At 37.4% G+C, this 19,157-nt stretch overlaps 1 protein-coding gene across 1 annotated transcript in view; it reads left to right on the top strand.

Annotated features, from left to right (window-relative positions):
- LOC110994639 (myelin transcription factor 1-like protein) overlaps window positions 1–19,157 on the top strand; it is a 34,836-nt gene that overhangs the window by 10,205 nt on the left and 5,474 nt on the right. Inside the window, exons 2-11 of the mRNA XM_045628943.1 lie at window positions 4,691–4,752; window positions 14,242–15,269; window positions 15,811–15,883; window positions 16,017–16,057; window positions 16,293–16,451; window positions 17,125–17,395; window positions 17,615–17,809; window positions 17,951–18,152; window positions 18,245–18,393; window positions 18,473–18,570. Coding sequence (XP_045484899.1) covers window positions 14,252–15,269; window positions 15,811–15,883; window positions 16,017–16,057; window positions 16,293–16,451; window positions 17,125–17,395; window positions 17,615–17,809; window positions 17,951–18,152; window positions 18,245–18,393; window positions 18,473–18,570 — 2,206 coding nt within the window. The 5' untranslated portion in view covers window positions 4,691–4,752; window positions 14,242–14,251. The remainder of the gene's footprint in view (window positions 1–4,690; window positions 4,753–14,241; window positions 15,270–15,810; window positions 15,884–16,016; window positions 16,058–16,292; window positions 16,452–17,124; window positions 17,396–17,614; window positions 17,810–17,950; window positions 18,153–18,244; window positions 18,394–18,472; window positions 18,571–19,157) is intronic.

Genomic DNA, 19,157 nt, shown 5'->3' with positions numbered 1-19,157 from the left:
GCATCCCGGCGTCTCCTGCGATGCCCACACTGTCCGTTTAATGTACATTTGAATTTTCAAACTAACAGGTTATATTGTAGTTTGCTTCAGATTGCAAAATTTATGTCTTTACCAAACTTATAATTACAGCTAGATTTGTTACGAATATTTTTTTCTTGTTATCCTAATATCCTAGCTTCCTTCAGTAGCTATAGTTGAAATATATCATCTCTTTTCGGTCGGTGGAATATATTAAACTATCATCGACTTGACATTGCGTAATTTCGGTTTATTTAAATACTAATTTATCAATTAAACGTCACCAGAGGTGGTTAAACAATTCGTTTCACACATCAGCCGATGCGTGAATGAGTCGCAGGCAAGCGTGAGCATGTCGTCGCACCTGTGAGCGTAATTCGCTTAAATAGCTTAAATAGCTAATTGTCTGTACAGATGCCACAGGTAAACACCCCAACCACAAATAAACCCGACAGCAACAACCAATTCACAGAAATCTGACGGATGCTTGAGGCAAATTATGCTTTTGAACGTGGAAATATTATTTTTCATCGTTTCGTCGTAAGAATTAATAAAAATTATAATTTTCAACCTTAGAGTAATATTAAAACTTAGGGCAACGTTGTTATTGTTTTCAACGAAAGTATAACTTTGCATTGTAAAATAATTGAAACCCAAAAAACCTGTTTTCGCATCAACAATTTGTGAAAATAAAAACAAACTCAATACATCAACTCACCAAATTTTATGTCTTAGTGACAAAAATCTGTGAAAAGAAATTCTGTTTTTTAATTACCTTATCCATATTCGAGTAGACATTTGGAGCAGAAACTACTCTCTATCGAGTTAATCGTCGATCGCGAACGACATTAGTCGACGGAGTGATTTAATTCCATGTTATTTATTATGCGAGGCTTTCATGCCAATTTAACGAACCGCGATTTACTCCACATTTGACTACGAAATTAACGTAGATGTTAATTGTGGGAACGTTAATGCAATATGTGTTTGTGATATTACACAGACACGACCCGATCGCAAATTAGATCGTATATTCGTTCGTCGATCGTTCGATCTAAAATAATTTTATATTTGAACAACAGGGTTAGATTACATAAAGAGAGGTGCTGTTATTTATAACTGCCGTTTAAATAATCAATAGACTTTTGGACGCTTAACTTGACATAACTTTGACTTGAATGGAGTAATGCTAATGGACATTTTAAATTTTTCAACAAGAGTATTGACCAATTTCTACCGAAATCACGACAGAATGTAATTTATAAACCAATAAAAGCGTTCAATGAATTGTGGGGATATTTACGATGGTTTTACAAGATACTTCAAATGCAATAAATTTATATCTACATACGAGTAATGTCAGTGATCTTTATGGAAATTTCTACGCATTTTATGGCAAGGGGAGATATTTAGTTGAATGAGAACACAAAATATACGCACATTAAAAAACCCACGTATTTTAGTTTTAAACGATTTGAAATTTTTTTATTTATAAAGACCGAGTCTACTAGTTTTATTTCCCTGATTTCATTATAAACTCTTTAAATTTTAATGTATGCAAGAATATATTCTTACGTTAAAATTAAGTCTATCATATAATATCTTCAAACCATATTAACGAGTAAATTATAGTAAAAGGATCTCTTTGTGCATATATTACTATGAGTAGTATTAAAAGGCAAAAGTCTGTACCTTCACGCAAGATGTGCTTCATGGCAATTCTTTATTATTCATGGGACGATCTCGGCAGAGTGTTTTATATGAGCGACGATCGAGTATCAATTTATACAGGCTTTCCCTGGGCCAACATTGTTTCAGGGGTTTTTTGTTAGTGGGAAATCATTATGTAAATTTGACTTGTAACTTACGCTTCACTTGGAAAGATGGCTTCCACTTTGTTTAGCCGACTTTATAAAATGGAGGTTCAGTTACACAATTTTTTTACTACTGTAACAATTGTTAATTATACATACATAATATAGTATAAATATGTGACAATATTCTTTACTTCTTGTTATAAATAAATAGAAGTAAATCAGCTGATGCTATGCCACCGTAAAAAAGAGGTAGAAACCTAAAAGTCACACTAAAATCTTAGGATGGGAATATTGCAGACAGCTTTTAAGAACAGTAATTGAAGAACAAGTTTTGAATGCTAATCTCAGAGCCTTTTCACTTCTGCTCATTTTGTTGGGGCGAGACAGAGAGCTTTAATTTTTATCACAGTGTTTACTTATATCAAAAGAGTCTAGTTTAAAAGTTTTCATTTAATATACGTTATAAATAAGTCCTAAATCATAATCTAAAAGTCTTCCCATAATATTATAAAAAACCACTACAACAAAATTGCGAGTAAAAATAGTACTGCTTAAATTGAAAGTAAAATTGATAATGCAATAACATTGTCACTTTACGTTGTAATCGTTTGTTCATACTTAAAAAAATATTGATTAAACTTACTTATACTGTTGACACTGTGATTTTCACGTACCAAATGAACATTCATTTGTTGCACGTATAGAGTTGAACAACAAGGGGCTGTTAATTTAAATTTACTATCTTAGCGCTGAGTAATGAACGGGAAGATGATTGTTATAATGGGATTGTAGATTTTGCGACGTTTTGTAATATATAATAGTGCTTCTCGACGTTTTATTATCCATACATACTTCCAACATCTAATCATAATTCATGAAAACAAATAATGTTAATAAAATCAGTGACGCTGCAACATTTTTAGGTTTTTGGATCTGTTTCATGATAATTTGTCTTGAAGGCAAGTAGGTGATCAGCCTCCTGTGCCTGACACACGCCGTTGTGTTGGATCTGAGGCAAGCTGGTTTCCCCACGATGTCTTTCACCGTTCGAGAGAATGTTAAATCAGCACATGGACAGAAACTCCATTGGTGCACAGCCGGGGATCGAACCAACGACCTCAAGGATGAGAGTCGCACGCAAAAGCCCCAAGGCCAACAGTGCTTAAAGCAAAGCAAAAGATGTTATGTTGGATCAATTATTATAGCAATACAATAGCTTATATCGTTATTTTCGTTATATATAGTACACGTGTAGTATTTCTCGAAGCAGTCTCCATTATGCAACTACACATAAGTACAATTTTAAATTACATAAATTGCGTATACATTTTAGCAATACATATATCTCGTTAAAGCTTAGGATAATAACATATTCTACAAAGGGTTTATTTTATTGAGGTAAATGAAAGGCAGAGCGAAGCACATGTTTAATTCTTCACCGTAGTTCAATATTTGTAATGCATAAAGACAATCGTAAAAATCTGAGTACATCGTAATGTTCCGTTTAATATTGTACATTCTAATAACACATGCACTATAAGACGGTGGCAATTTTTAATTAGAACGTCTGAGAATCTGTCTGGAGTCGCTTTGCGGCAGGCAGGTGACAACGGAGGCGTCGCGAGCGGTTAAGTGTGGCATTTTACGGCTTTTATGCATATTTGATGGCACCCACCATAATCTCTGCGGCAAGGGGGAGCTACGAACGAACGAATTGTATGGAGACCGAGCTTTTGCCACAGACTAAACACACGCAGGAATTATAATTGTGATGCGTACACGTTGTTCTTTAGTTTTGACTCGAGTTCGACTACAATCGTTTATCTTTCACGAGAGAATATCTTTTCCTAACTGCAGTTATTAGTAAATTAAGATAATACGACTCAAAATAAATCAATATATACGTACTCTAAGAATATATACGACGAAGAAAATCTTTTGATTTCAAACAAAATAGTAATTACAATTAAATTATAATCAACTGGTTCATGTTATACAACTAAAAGGTAAAGCTACGTTTTAATAATCCGTTATTTAGAGCCGAAGCCGATAAATTGGAAAATAATTACAGGGTTTAGGCGAGTGCTAAGAGCACTGTATCAATTACTTGCTTGGTTGTATGCAAACAGGAATTATATGCTTAATATTAAAATCAAATTTAGGGAATACCCTTTTAAATCTAAACATTGTCACAATCTTCTATTATAATATTCTTGTGTATAGGTAGGGGTAACAAAAATGCCCTATTTTTGTCTTTTAACCAAGGTGGTGTCGTTACGGGGTAAGACGGGTGAACGTTCTCCTTCTCCTCTTCTTTTCCTCCTTCTCAAGCATTACTTGTTCACAGAACACCATCGCATTCCAAGCTTCGACATAACATTTTCAAAAAAATGCTAGACAGCATGCTTGCTTACTTCCACCATGGCTGCATGGCTGAACCATAACCATCGCAAATGTATGCTGCGCCGTCTATACGCCCCACAACTAAGACATATCTGTGATATTATGTCCTATGTCAACAGAGAACAACATTAATACTATTTACGGTACTTAAACTATAGAGTACAAACTATATCACATAATATAATGTATTCATTTTATGATATATTAAGATAATTTGCTGACCGTATCCATTCTGAATTCGTGTCAATTAAAATCACATTTGCTTCGAAAACACGTAACACCCTAATTTCATACATAATGCTTAGCTCTATTTCAGTCACAATAAATGTTGTTTGATGAAATGTTTGATAAAATATCAAATAAATTGTAGGAAATTAAACGGAATATTCACCGAACAGCTCGGAAAGAGCTTTAGGTGAAATCGTTTTTTAAATTGAATTTCTTTGTTTCAGAATAAAGAAGAGCCGGTGGTGATACACAAACTCTTCCGACCTGCCACCTCCACGTCGTCCACGTAAGAGATACAAGAGTAATATCGTAGTTAAGAAGTACAAAAACAAGTAATGCACACAAAGTAAACACAGAATTCAGACCAATTATATTTTGAATAAACTCCAAATATTAAATGAGCACAATGTGGTATTATTTATCATAAATAAATATGTGCGGGGGAGCGTGATCCCGACTAGCGGTAATTATTGCGTGACTTATTGCCAAACGAAGATAACACATAAATCGCGGCAAAATTATAATGACCTCTAAAAGGCATGTCTCGTATGCCGCTAACATCTTCTTACACAAATGTAAAGGGTAACGGGGGAGGTCACGTTACGCTGGAAAATGTTTAGCTGGAAGGCTCGCTATCTCTACTCTTCACTGCTAAATCGTGACTTCTCGGAAGAGATTTTGGTAATTACACTGATTATGAAAGAGATCGTGCTTAACTTTCGATAGCCCGAAGCTATGTACTAAAAGATAATGTACCTAAAGCTATACATATTTAAATTAAAAAGCTATAAATGATGCTGATGAAAGAATAAATAAATTGTGTATCAAAAATGGATCTATTGCTTCCTGTATCTTTAATAAATCTCAACGCAAATCGTTATATTATTCATCTTATTAGGTAATTAGATAAATAATATAACAATTGGTGATATTGACCTGTTCAGGTAAATTAAAGAAACTATTACAAAACACTATTTTATCCAATTGTAGAACGCCTTTAGGAACCGTTTATTATTAATTAGAAATTATGCTGCATTGGAATCACGAAGCTAATCATGAAGTAACTCAAGGACTATGCGGTAAGTCTGCAGTCCTCGTTGCAGTGAGCCATGCAACGGAACCTATCGTGATTTATCTTACCTTGCCAGCTCCAATTATTAAACTTTATTTATAGATAAATACTTCTATTAGCATCAACTGTAATAAGTGTAATGTAGGAGTTTTATTTTGTTATATTAAATATACACTATATTTTCTTATGACTGCTTCGTTAATACAAAGAGGATTCTTTAGTGTCACTATTTATCATAGCTGATACGAACACGCCTATGCCGCGGTAAGAAATAAATAAAAATTTCTTTATTTGACTCAAAACAAACATTACATTCTTTATACAATATTCACTGTGGGTAATATATTTACATTATACATAATATATTTCTATGAGCACTAGTGTTCAAACTAGGCCGAGCCTGTATCTTAAACGCTAGTTTCTTCCAGTGTCATTAAGTTAATTGTAATTTTGCCATTAGACGTTTATTGATTTTTTATTGTTTATTGGACTTAATGAAGGCAGAATAAAATAAAGTAGTTTCAATTGGTTAGACTGGAGTAAGTGTGAACTAGGAAGAAGATTTTTAAGACTTGTGGATTTGAAATTGTGAATGAGAAACTTGGATATGAGATATGAATTTAATGTCGTTATTTAGTATGAAAAGTAATATTTACTATTAAGATTTTCTATTTAAATTAAATTTTCAACACTATCTTAATTAGATTTTATCTTAGGAAAGATTTGTTGTGATATTAGTTTGCAATAGATAGACCAAAGATCTAAACAACTGACACTGACTAACTACCGTAAGTCTAAATGTAAAATTCAGATTAAAAGCTTAGCGGGATTTAAAAAATTATTGAATCTTTACATATGGGAGGGGAGTCACCTAACAATGGGGTAATTTCTCATAGAAAATAATATTCTCCAACTTGGTCTATCATAAAGCCATAGTTATAAAAAAATTACGTCTATTATTATAATTTTAATGTAAATTGCATTTGGCACGGAAGTTCAGATTCACTTGACCCTCGAATTTCGTACACTACGTAAACATTATTCGTTTAAATAAAAATCTAAATAACGTTCGTAATTTTAAAAAAATGTGTTGCATTCACACATGCTTGCAGTGTGAATGTGGGCATCTCGCGTTCGCCTTATCCTGGCAGTCATAAAAATCTGGAATTTTTGACGCTGTTTCTTACTTATTCCGAAGTTTCGAACATTTTTATGATTAAACTGTTACTCAGTCAAAAGTGTTAAAAGTTAGTTAGCCTACAGCGAACAAAGTGAATTAAGACACTTAACCTTGTTCCGAAGTTTCGATCCAATAAAACGAACTTGCCGAACAAACGACAAACGAATGCACTAAAGTCACCGCAAACTGATCCAATCGTAATATCCAGACATCGAAAGTTAGTATGCATTGACTTTGAAAAGTTGTCCAAAACTAAGTTGGGTTATGTTTATGAAACTATTCGGATCCGGTTGTGTGCCGATATACATGCAAGAACTCGCGCCCAACTCTAGGCATAGTTCGCTAAGTGGAACAGCTGTAAAACAAAGTAGCGAAGGGTCTAGGAACTCGGTGTGTACGTCGCGTCGGCAACTATTCCCGCCGAACACGTGTCTTCGGGAGGAGCCCATCGCTACTTCGCAACTTTGACAGTTTAATTCGGGAAGCACCGCGGCCGATCCGTAAATAAGTTAAACTAGGTTCGACAAAGTATTGCAGAGGCTGATAACGAAGCGGCCACACCCTCCCGCCTCGCGCGCCGCGTGTAGATAAACTTTTAAAATGACTTTGGAAGCTTTTGAGCTTTTAATCGGTAAAGTTGTACAGACAGACAGTTCGGGCACAATCCTTGAACCGCTTGCGCCGGCGACGGCGGCCGCAAAACTTTGTTTTACAGGACTACTTTTCTTGTTTCAAGGTTGAACTCTTAAAACAAACTCCAGTTCGACGGAGTTCGTGAACTCGGGCGCCAACAATTTACAAATTTCTCTCTTTCATAACAACTAACTGCCGCTCGGCGCGCGAAAGTTGTCCTGCGTAGATCTTAATCGCATTGTCTGTTGCGCTAGAGATGAAACAGCTGATCGTGACGTCACTCCTGACGACTCCAAAAATCGCGTTTTACGTTAGCGGCAGTAATTAAACTCATTCGGCGATTTATACGTTCAATCTTAAAGCGATAAAACGTGTCTCATTGGGGACCTCCCGTTCGACGCATTTGTTTTTTCGTAATAAAAATTTAACCGGGCGATAACGGAACGCGTTAAAACGATCGAGAATTAACGAGGCGCCCTCCGATGCCGCTCATTCAATTTATCTAAGTGACACTGATAGCGTAACTGCGGTCGAAAAAACTCGTCTGCCAAATTTGATGGAGCCCCATTGACCGGAGGCGACTTTTTTCAGTTCGCACTTCACCTGCCGAGGGCCGTCGAAGTGGCGAGAAAAAACTGTAATTGGTTTTTAATAAAAACGTAGGCCCCTAATTACACCGTACGAAGAGCGAGAGAGCTTTTTTTATGCCGATACGCGAATTGAGATTAATCGACGGCTTCCACTTTAGAGCTTTCCGGTGTCGAGCTAAACAAATGACGTGAGATTGCGACATTTTATGTATAAAATATTAGGCTAGATGCAGGTACATATATTGTATTGCGCGTAAATTTTACGTAACTAGAAATAAATAGGTTGCGGGTGTGTGGGGCGGGGCCGATGGGCGAGGCGTGCGCGCGCAAGCCTCCCTCCTCCGGTCTCCGGCGTCCGCACTGGGCCTCCGCATAGTCCGCGAATCGCGCTGCGTCCGCCACCTGTCTCCCGAGCATCGCTCCGTCCGCGGCTCACGCACCGCGGACAAACTTTCACGCTTTTAGGAGCTCGCGTAGTGCTGTGATTAGTGCTACATAACAACTTTAACTGTGCGTTATGTTAGTGATTCGCTTTGTTTAGTGATGTCGGCTCTTGTCCGACCCGTTTGGTAAGTCATTACGATAAGCGCCGAGTTGATTATGCGATCGCATAAAACCGATTTTACGGTTCCGGTTTTTTCAGCCAATGCTCTTGTCGGATTGTACTGAAGAGTGAAGTAAAACAGAAAAATAATCGTTCACGCACAAATCCCACGCTAATAAACCATTTCACGAAATGCTTTCATACACTTTTGGCGGTGAAAGCGATACAATGTTACGAATAATTGAATAATTATACAAAGTTCTGAGACAGGTTTGTAGGAGGTTCTAATTAGTTATTCCGTTCGCGGTTGACATACACGTTAATTGAATCGAATGCGCGAATCGTCACATAACGGCGACATTCACGAAAGCTGAGGGAATACTTAATGTGTACCGATTTACCGTAGATTAACCGACGACGCCGTTAATTTATCTTAACCAATGGTTGCCTTCTTAACATCGTTTATATTATTATAAAATGACGTCATTTACGTTCACATTGTGTCATTTCCATCAGCAACCATCATGAACTAAATATTTTTTTACACATTAATGTGTATTTTTCTTCACGTCAACTATCGTAATATAATTAAATGATGCTCTAATGCTGACAAGTGTTTAAGAGCGTAATCTTGTTCCTGTAATTTGTTTGGTAAACTCTTATTATTTTTTATGTTACTCTTCTTTATTATTATTATTAACACAATCATTAGGGATTCTATTCTATTTACTCAATGTTAGTTTATTACAATTAGAACTCGGTCGAAAATAAAGTTTTATCACAAGCAAATAAGTTAAACTAAATGTTGAATTTTCCGTGAAAATTAATAATACAAAAATGTATAATTTATTCTACCGTAAGCTTAATCAATTTCAGCTTTTATTAATGGGCAGCTTTCAATTCCTTGATTATTTATTTAATTTAAATTAATAACGAGCATTAAAAAAAATAAGAATTACTATTGGAAATTATCTATAAATATTCACTGACAAGTATAATCATTAGTCAATAAGGATTAAAGAAAACGAATAGAACAACATAATTTCTTAGAAAACGTGATAATTTGACTTGAAAACGTGTATTGTTTTTATTTAAAGAATGATAATGCTAGTGAAACAATAATTAAATGACTCGATAGAGAAGTGTTAAATTTTGTGTTATTACGGTTTACGAAGCGTACATAACGTTTAATTCAGGTAGGGCTTTCGGTCGCTAAACGGATTTCACGTGTGACGCCTCGGGCCGATCGAGATAAAGGCCTCGAATTGTTTCCACTGAAGCCACTGGAGCTATCTGATGGGCAACCTTCCGACTAATTGTCATTTGCTTGTTATTCGTGGTACAGAGACAGAATCTTTGGCTTCTCATTACGCATACGTTGTTTTAGAAAGACACTTCTAAATATACATACATATCTAATGCTGTAAAAAAACTCGATAACTATAAACTTTGGGTGATAAAGTTTAAGAAAAATACAAAACAAGGAGAATGTGAGCGGAGGGGCGAACGCTGAGCAATAGTATGACCCTCGCTACAAGTGCACGGAGGGAAGGTATCCGTAGGGCTATGCAAAATCGTTCTCGGTGTTGTGTACTAAAATATAGTTAAAATCGAATCCTGATGCTTTTAACATTGTAACTTGCATGATTTTTAACTGTACATTAATTAAGTCATAGCAAAGAAAGAAAATAAATTATATGTTGTATATTTTGTATAAAAATATCCTTAAAAATATAGGAAAAAATTAAAATGCTTGTTTAATTACGTTAGGCTGTGTTATTGTACTTTATTTATCCGGTATATACAATCATTTACTTTGATTCATGATGCATTGGTAATAGTATGTTTAACGAATTCATCAACATTTTAATAAATACAACACATTATAATAGCGTCAGCCCTATACACCCCAATAGCAGTGCAAGGGAAAGGGCTCGCAGGAGTGCGGACTAGTGCACAGCTCGATACCATTACCCCACTTATTCAAACTCAGTTAAACTATTGCGATATTGATTTTCACAATCATATGATTCTTTGGCCTAAATTATAATCGACGCTTTGAGGTATTTTAGTATCAACGTTAGCTTAAGTACTATGTCATTTAATGCAATGTAGGGAACAGTACCTATATCTGAAAATATTTGTTAATGAAAATGATGAACTTACCTTGTCAATAATATACAGCAACACAGTTGATTATTACAGCCTGTAGGAGAATGTTTAAATTAAATTATATTTTTTTAGAAGACCTGAGTTTTGCAACAATATAAACTATTTACTTTTAACTGACCTCGAAAATTGCGAAGGAATATCGCGTACTTTTAAGTAAAATATAGTTTACCTATGTTGCCAGGTTTTTTAATCGATTAAAGAATTATAGGATACTATACTGATTATTTCAACATTCTTATTAAAAAACAACAGAAGTCAATTCAGTCAAATGATTTATTTCTATTAAGCCCCTTAAAAAAACACATTTGGAGTCAAAAACTGAGCAGCATTTGTATGTAAAAATGTTCAATACGAAACGAACGGATGATGTGAGATTCGATTTCGATCACGGAGATAAACTATCTCTCTATGAAATATAAAATAGTTTATCTATACATTATTTAATTTTTAAGACGAGAAATAGGTAAATACAACAGTCTCCAACTAAATTAATCTCCAAGTCAGTGTGAAGATTACATTTGGAAAGACTACATGTTTTACTACCAATTAAAAAAAATTACAATCGTCCAATCGGTGAGTGATGTTTTGTGTCACGTGACTGACGTAGGACTAATCGACGACGGTTTTTAAAGCAAAGTTTTACCTCACATAGGTATCCTTGCAATGATTTTATGTCAGAGAAGTATTGCCAACATTTAACTACCACCTTGTCGTTAAATAAAGTTATATTACTCAGTAATGAAATTAAAACACTACTCACATATACCTTAATTTTATAATTAAAACCGGTATTTAATATTTTCTATTTTATAAACTGATTTAAAATCAAATCAAATCAAAATCAAAAATAATTTATTCATTTAGGTAACATTATGTACACTTATGAACGTCAAAAAAGAAATATATATTAAAAGCTTCAAATTAACATTTACTGCCAGTTCTCAAATTAAAGGTGAAGTATTAACACAAATCTAGTAAAATATTAATTAAAGTTATGGCGTAGTTCGATTTCATAAAGAAATAAACATCATTAATCTGAATTTGATTACATCTATTTTTAGGTTAAAAATTGTTTTTTTTTATTTAAGAAAGTCAAGTTTCTAATGAATTGGTATTAATAAATAAAGGTAAGCTGTGATGCCGCCATGTACTATGTACTATGGATAAACGAATAAACATATATTATACTATAGATAAAAACCGTTTAAAATAAAAAACTAAATTTTTCCTTTCTAGTCAGAAAAATATATAATTGCACTGAAGTAAGTATTATTCTTTTATTTTAAAAATGTATAGTTTCAGACGAATTCCAAAGGCCCAGGAAATATTATTTGTCTATGCTACGTTCCTGACGCATGTAAGCGGTAAAAGAAACGCAAAAAACATGTTTAATGGAATGTTCCTCTTCATCAAAGCCAGGATAAGGTCTGCAAAGAATTTTGAACGGTTTTACAAACATCATAGAAATGATATTTAATTTTAATTTAATTAGGTTTGAAAATTAAATACGTGTTTAATTTTAAATAATGCAATAGTCAAGAGATAAAACAGTTTTAAAGATACTTTAAACCATTTGTAATGCTAGCCAGCATTAGTGATGCAATTCTAGTCACATATATAATCATAGTCGCATAATATTAATAATATAAATAATTAAGTATAATCTTATAATAATAATATATTTGCGCAAGCAAATATAAGAAAACAGCCTCAAAGACGTGTAGAAATAATGTTGAACAAACTTTGACGTAACAAATTCTGACTGATATAAATAGAGAAACCCTAAAAATGGTTAACAATTAAGAAAGTTATAACTTTGGTCAACGTGTTTGTCGGTCTTCATTGCTTAAGAATTTTGCCAATGACGAACCTTTATTTAGAACATCGAATTGCCCAATATAATGATGACGAAACAGTGTATAAGTAGATACCTAGTATAACAATTTTTACTTATACACGCAATATAACATGTCCACTCGATATCCAGAGCCTGTTAATCGCAAAAAATTCAACTTATCAAGTCCATTTTAACTGTGAACTCTATTTGGGGATTGAAGTAAATTGGAAGCGTATTTATCTCCGGCCGGAGTCGATTTAAAAGCGAAATCACGCAAGCACACGATGCCATTATCGCGGCCTCACGATCCACAGGCCGCGGCAACTCTATGAATCTAATCCAGAGGATTTAGCCACTGATTTACAGTCGAGCCCAGTCGACGAGGGCGCGAGTGCTCCAAAGAAAAGTGATAATGTCTTAATCCTACCACACTCGAGCTTCTCCCTCCAATTTTATGGTCGCGCGCACAGACGGCACATTTTGATTTATGATTTCAATAATTAAGAATTCTAAGGTGCAATTTGAATTTAAGACGCGATCTGGGACCCGTGGGAGGTCGCGTGTTTGTTATTGCCGAGGGCAGGAAAGGGTCGCACGTTCACTTTTCATTTTCGATGCCATTAGCTTGTAGAATTACTCTAAATTATTGGCATTCTTAACAATTTCAATGAAAGATATCTGAATTATAGATGTGGACGCATTTGGTGGTTTCCTTTATTCAAGAAGCGCCTTAAAGGGGATTAGGGCGACAACACACGATATCATCACAGAGCCCTACACGTAGCGTCTTAGCGTAATCCAAACGCGTTCCGCAATATAACGCAGCGGAACTTATATCGTGCCGTAATCTCCAAGCATTACAATTAACGCGGCCCCGAGATAACCCGCCACTCGCCACCCGTTGATAAAGGTCGCTACGACTAGTTTAAACTGGTTAAACCACCCTCGGAGTTTATCTAATTACTCCAAGGGAACACACGAGCGCTTTTCGCAAACGCACAGTCGCACGTTACAACCCTTTAGGGCCATTGGAATACTGGCCACGTTTCGTGTAATCTCGGCTTACATCGGTAGGCCTTCGGGTTGCTCACGTAACTACATATTTACACTACTATCGGAATACATATTAGCCATTCACTCCGGCTCACTAACATTATTTATTTATGTTGACAATTATTTATTTATATCAAATCTCCTTCACATTTTGTTGTCATGTCAAGTAAAAACGAATGACAAAACGAATTCTTCATTTACGTCATTACAAGCGCTACACAAAAACTTTTAGAAAACTTTTTAATGCATTTTTTTTATTTTGTTAGTAAATTACTTAGTACGTTTTTACGCTATACGACGTCATAAATATTGTAATAGATAAATAAAATAAAGTTTGTATTTTTCATTTAGGTATTCGGGAATCGAGTAAACTATGCCTTTGGCGACGTTGACACTGTTTTCTTATGATAAAACTTTTGTGCGAGTTCTTCTTTTTAATCCTAATTCGAAAAATAATTGGTCTGAAAGCTCTAGAGTGAAATGGTTTTTACGTGGGAACGATTTTTGTGCAAATAAATAACGACCGAGTGAATTTATTGTGTTACGTCGATTGGAAACACCGAGAATCATTTCCGCGTAAAAATTCTGATTGTGGATGGAAAATCGATACGCAAGTACGTTTTTACTTTTACCATTTATAACTCTGTTTGCTTTTGCTTTTTTACCTAAGTAATGATGACGATATTTGTTACAGGACGTCGCCGATGAATACGTTCTCATCGTTGCCGCAAATAAACAAAAGAAGATTTGATTTTGGGGTAGATGTAGAAGCATTTAGAATTATTGACAGACAACACAACCAAGGAAGCGTCGAGGAATCGATGGATGAAGAAACAGGGAGTAAAAGACGACGGCGACTTCTCGATGATGAGAGACGGGATGAAGCCGATCAGCGTTGTCGAGTTTTTACCGGGTCACATAATCTTCACCAGCCAATAGAAGAAAACAATATGCTTCCGAGGACGCATTCCGCTTTAAATTCTTTACCCAGCTGGTCTCGCGATGAAAATTCAATTCAAAGTGAAGACAACGAAGATAACAACGACTTCGATACTTTGTTCCTTGACAAGCGATCAGATAAAATGTTACCGTCATCACCGTCACAATCTTCAGATACTACGGATGGCTCACAAAGAAGTTTCGATTTGAACAACCAAATCGGCGAACAAGAGGCTAATGATAATGACAACTTCGGCTCTAGTAATGTCGTCATACAGAAAATGGAAGCTGACAGTAACGATGACGGCCTAAGGGATAGTAAAACGTGTAATAACTACGATGGAAACAACTATGATGATCTCGCTGATTCTTCTTCTAATGAACTTGAAATCGACATGTCCGACAGAATGGATGATAGATACGATGACGAAAGGGAAGCTAAGTCCAAACGGAAAGAGGTTATATCTGTCAATAAGCAGACGCTTTACAACGTTTACAAAGCGGCCACGGCTGCCTTGCCGTATTCAACACAGTCTGCATTTAAGCCACCCGCGGAGGTTAAGCATAAAATTCCTACGACGTCTTTTCCGAGTGAGCCGTTCGGCGGTTACTCTAATGATCATGAGAAGAATTCGAAAGTTTCGAAACAATACACGATCTTACAACCGGCCGGGTTAGGCTCCCGCGCCGCCACAGCTCTGCACGAGGCCCGGACCGTGCCCTCGGCGCAGCCCACGCGCGATTCTCGCCCGCTGAATGCACTCTCCCCGCCGGCCTCCAGAGGTACTTCCGCGTCAACCATTACCAAACTTCATAACGACAGAACTTTACGGAGAACTTTGTTTCAAAGTCACTTTGCTCGTAGACTCAGCGGTTCAACGTTCGCAGCCGTGTCGGTTATTAGAATTTTGTAGTTTATTGAAATAAACAGTTACATTTTACGGCTACGCTTAGTACTTTATCTATCGTCTCATGTAGTTCGGGTGTAATCACATTAGAGCCCGACCTATGTGGACATCGTGGAAAATGTAAATAAAGATTTGAGTCGTAAAATGAGTTTACGTCATGCCATAAAAACGGGTCAGAGTAATGGGCGGGGCGTCCGCGTCCCGCCCCACCTTACGTGAAAGAAAAAACTCGAGTCGGACCGCGCAGCCGCCTGGCGTTCTTTATTTTTTCTTGGAAGTTGGCGCGGCATGGGTGCGGGCGGCTGGGCGGCGCCGCGCAGGTACGCCCAGCGACACGCCCGCCCGTATCGATCGTTCCTCACGCCCACACTAAATCATTAACAAAATAATAACTTATGATCATCGATTGTCCACAGAAGGCAACAAGTGTCCGACTCCCGGTTGCAATGGGCAGGGCCACGTCACCGGCCTTTACTCGCATCATCGAAGGTCAGTTTTATCCTTTCATGATTTTTCAGTCAACATCTGGGACTGAAAAGTATATTAATAGCAAACTAACTCAATCATTTATTTTTAATATAGTTCCAACTAACACTAAATCTTATAATCCTTTGTCCATCAGTCTGTCAGGATGTCCAAGAAAGGATAAAGTTACACCAGAGAGTAAGTATATTCTAACGATTTAGTCGTAGCTAGCTGTTTCGGTTGTGGTTTACTATAAAATACCAATATCTGACTTTAGGTATTTTATATTATATTAAATAAGCAACCCGTGGCTTCGGGGTCATGTCTTGTAGCTAAGTATTGCATAGTAGCAGGTCCTAAAAAATTGTTTTTGTCGGTTTTCTAATCGAACTAGCTGAAGAACTAGCTGATAATTGAAATAAATAAATTTTAGTATTGGCGTTGCACGAGACAATCTTAAAGTGCCCGACGCCGGGTTGCAACGGTCGCGGCCACGTGAGCTCAAATCGCAGCACGCACAGGTCTCTATCCGGTTGCCCCGCTGCAGCCGCGAGGAAAGCCGCTGCCAGGACCCAACGGGCTAGGCCTATCGGTAAAGTCATTACATTCATTATGCAATACCTCATTTGGGTAGATTTATCGACTCCAACGTGAGGTCTGGTCTCGGATGGAACAATCAAGTCGTTTTGTGGTTTTTTTTTTCATAATTCTTCTATAATCTAAGCAAGTAGGTGTAGGTAGACATGCGCCATCATCATCATCAGATACGTCTGCGATATTTCGTTCTAAGACTTGCAAGTATTAATTAAGCCACGATCTTAAAGCGGTCTGGAGAACTTTCTTTAAATTAGTAACGAAATTATTATTTTTTTTCAAAAATGGTTATCTTCTAGAGCTAAAACCTAAGTAATCTCACTTTTTGCCATTACTAGACTACGCTGATTTTTGCTCTTCTCCGTCTCCAATATTGTTTGCATCTATTTTATATCCGGTTAGGTTAGCCAATAGATTATCTATGGGCCTTATATTAAATATACACTTCCTTTCTTTAAGTTCTCTAGTTGCCCTCGTTTTTATTTAATTACCTTCATTGTAGTGTATTTTTATATTTCTGCAGCGATGTAAATATATATAAATCAAGAAATATGATAGGATTTGGTAGAAATCGTAATAAGAAAATAAAAAGGCACTTGCAGCTTCCATCTCGTTAAGTTATTAGACAACTCTATTGAAGAATGGATTCAAACATGTATATAATTTTACAGTTTTATCAGCGCCAGTTCCATCAATATCTGCCCCGAGTGCGACAATTGACACCGGAAGTACGCCACAAAAGCGCGATCCGGAAGCAGCGGCATCGCCGCAAAGTCCACTCGTGAAACGGGAAGCCCCCGAGCTGCTTGTCCCAAAGCGTGAGGCCGCCGAGCCCGAGCGCGACTCTCCCGCCATGGAGACGCGCCACGCCGGCTACGGCGCGCCGCCGGATCAGCGCTCGCCCTATGAGCGGCCGCCAGATGACCACGTCAGGTCATATAGGTGAGCTAAATCATCTCCGTTTAGGTGATTTTGGAACATTACCACAGACATGCCACAGAATCTATCGAGGCGACACCAATAATGGATTTGATACACTTTGCGTGCACTCTCTGTGAGGTTTTACGATTAAATAAAAGATTCATAGTGCGCCTACACTGTCTTTGAATATTTTTGAATAAATGATAGTATGATAGTCTTTGATGATGATGTCTTTCCTAGCCAAATGAATGAGACGAGGTACGGCTATGAAGCTCGATGCTACGAAGGAGCCACGGCGTTCGAACGGTACGACCCTCAATGTCCGCAGCGGCCCTACGGCTGGGAGGAAGAGCGGTACCACGAGCCCCACCTACCCACTCCGATGAAAACGGATCAATCCGAGCAGGACGTCAGCTCCGGACCCATTTATCCTAGGTAGGTCTCACTCTTATCGAGCGCTCTACTATGTGGTAAACGGGTCTTGCCTATGCGTTTTTAACTTTTGAATTGCGGAATATGTAAAGTTTCGTCCACGGTGGCTGGCTTCGTTCGGGCTAAATAAATATGTGTGTCCAGACCGATGTACCACTACGAGGCGGGTGGCGGGGTAGTGGGCGGTGTGGGAGCGATGGCCGGCGTCCCGACGGGTTTCTCCGCGATCAATCTCTCCGTGAAGATAGCCGCGGCGCAGGCGCAGCGTCCTCGGAGCCCGACGCCCAGAGACCCCCGCGATCCCCGTCCGGCTATAGACCTGTCCTCGTCTAGTGGCAGTCCACAGGTGAGAAACTATCTAAGGCCCGATATTCATCAGGTGCCCACCCCGGCGGCTGCTTTTCTATAAGACTTGACCTAACACGCTTGTCACGACAGGGTCCCTACGCGTCCCCGGTGTACAGTAGCGCCGGTGGGGCGCGAGGCAGCCCGCAGCCGGGCGCTTCGCCTCAGCTCACCGCGAGTCCTCAGGTGCCCAGCCCGCAGGGCCAGACCCTCGACCTTAGCGTCACCCGTTTACCACATAGGTGAGGCATTCTTCGTTAGGCTTAGCCTTTAACGTTTCTTCTCGTGCCCGCTCAATGTCACGTCATGTCTTTTTTGCAGTAGAGCGTTCCCCGGCGGTGTCACGTACAGTCGGGAATCTACGCCAGACAGTGGCGGCAGCCATCCTTACCTAGAGGCATATCATCGAGATACGGCGGGTAAGTTCTATTTATCAGTCAAATAATAAAATCAATATAACGTTTTGCTTAGTGCTTTTCAGCAATAGTTCATCATCGACAGTAAAATTATGAGACTTCAACTAAAATCATATTTCTTATATTTTACGCGGTTAAACTTAAGCAAAATACTTGATGTAGCATACACATATGTATAAAATATTAAACAGGTCGCCTGTACTCAGGAGAGTCGTAAAACACAGTACGAATTAAAACACGACCCCTGCCATCTCGCCGCAACACGTTCACGCTACATTGCTAATTCTGAGAGCAGGCGTCTTGTGCCGCCATAATACTTCACCACCTATGATAAACTGCAAATACTATTTCATTAAAGAATATAATGAGTTCTGTACTACTGTAATTCTGTATTCATAGTAATATTTCTCATCTGCGTAAAGTTTAAAATTTACAAGATAAAAAGTGTTAACATTATATTAATAATTAAAAAAAAATCTGCAAAGAATACGATATTTTAGTAAGTGCATTGCCGAATTTAATAATAATTGAAAAACTAATCATAGCATACAAATTTTGATAAATAAAACCATATGGTTTCATTTATGCGA

Source organism: Pieris rapae, chromosome 7 (assembly GCF_905147795.1).
Source record: "Pieris rapae chromosome 7, ilPieRapa1.1, whole genome shotgun sequence".
Lineage (NCBI taxonomy): Eukaryota > Metazoa > Arthropoda > Insecta > Lepidoptera > Pieridae > Pieris > Pieris rapae.
Note: the sequence above shows the minus strand (reverse complement) of the source record. Positions and strands in the feature narration are given on the sequence as shown.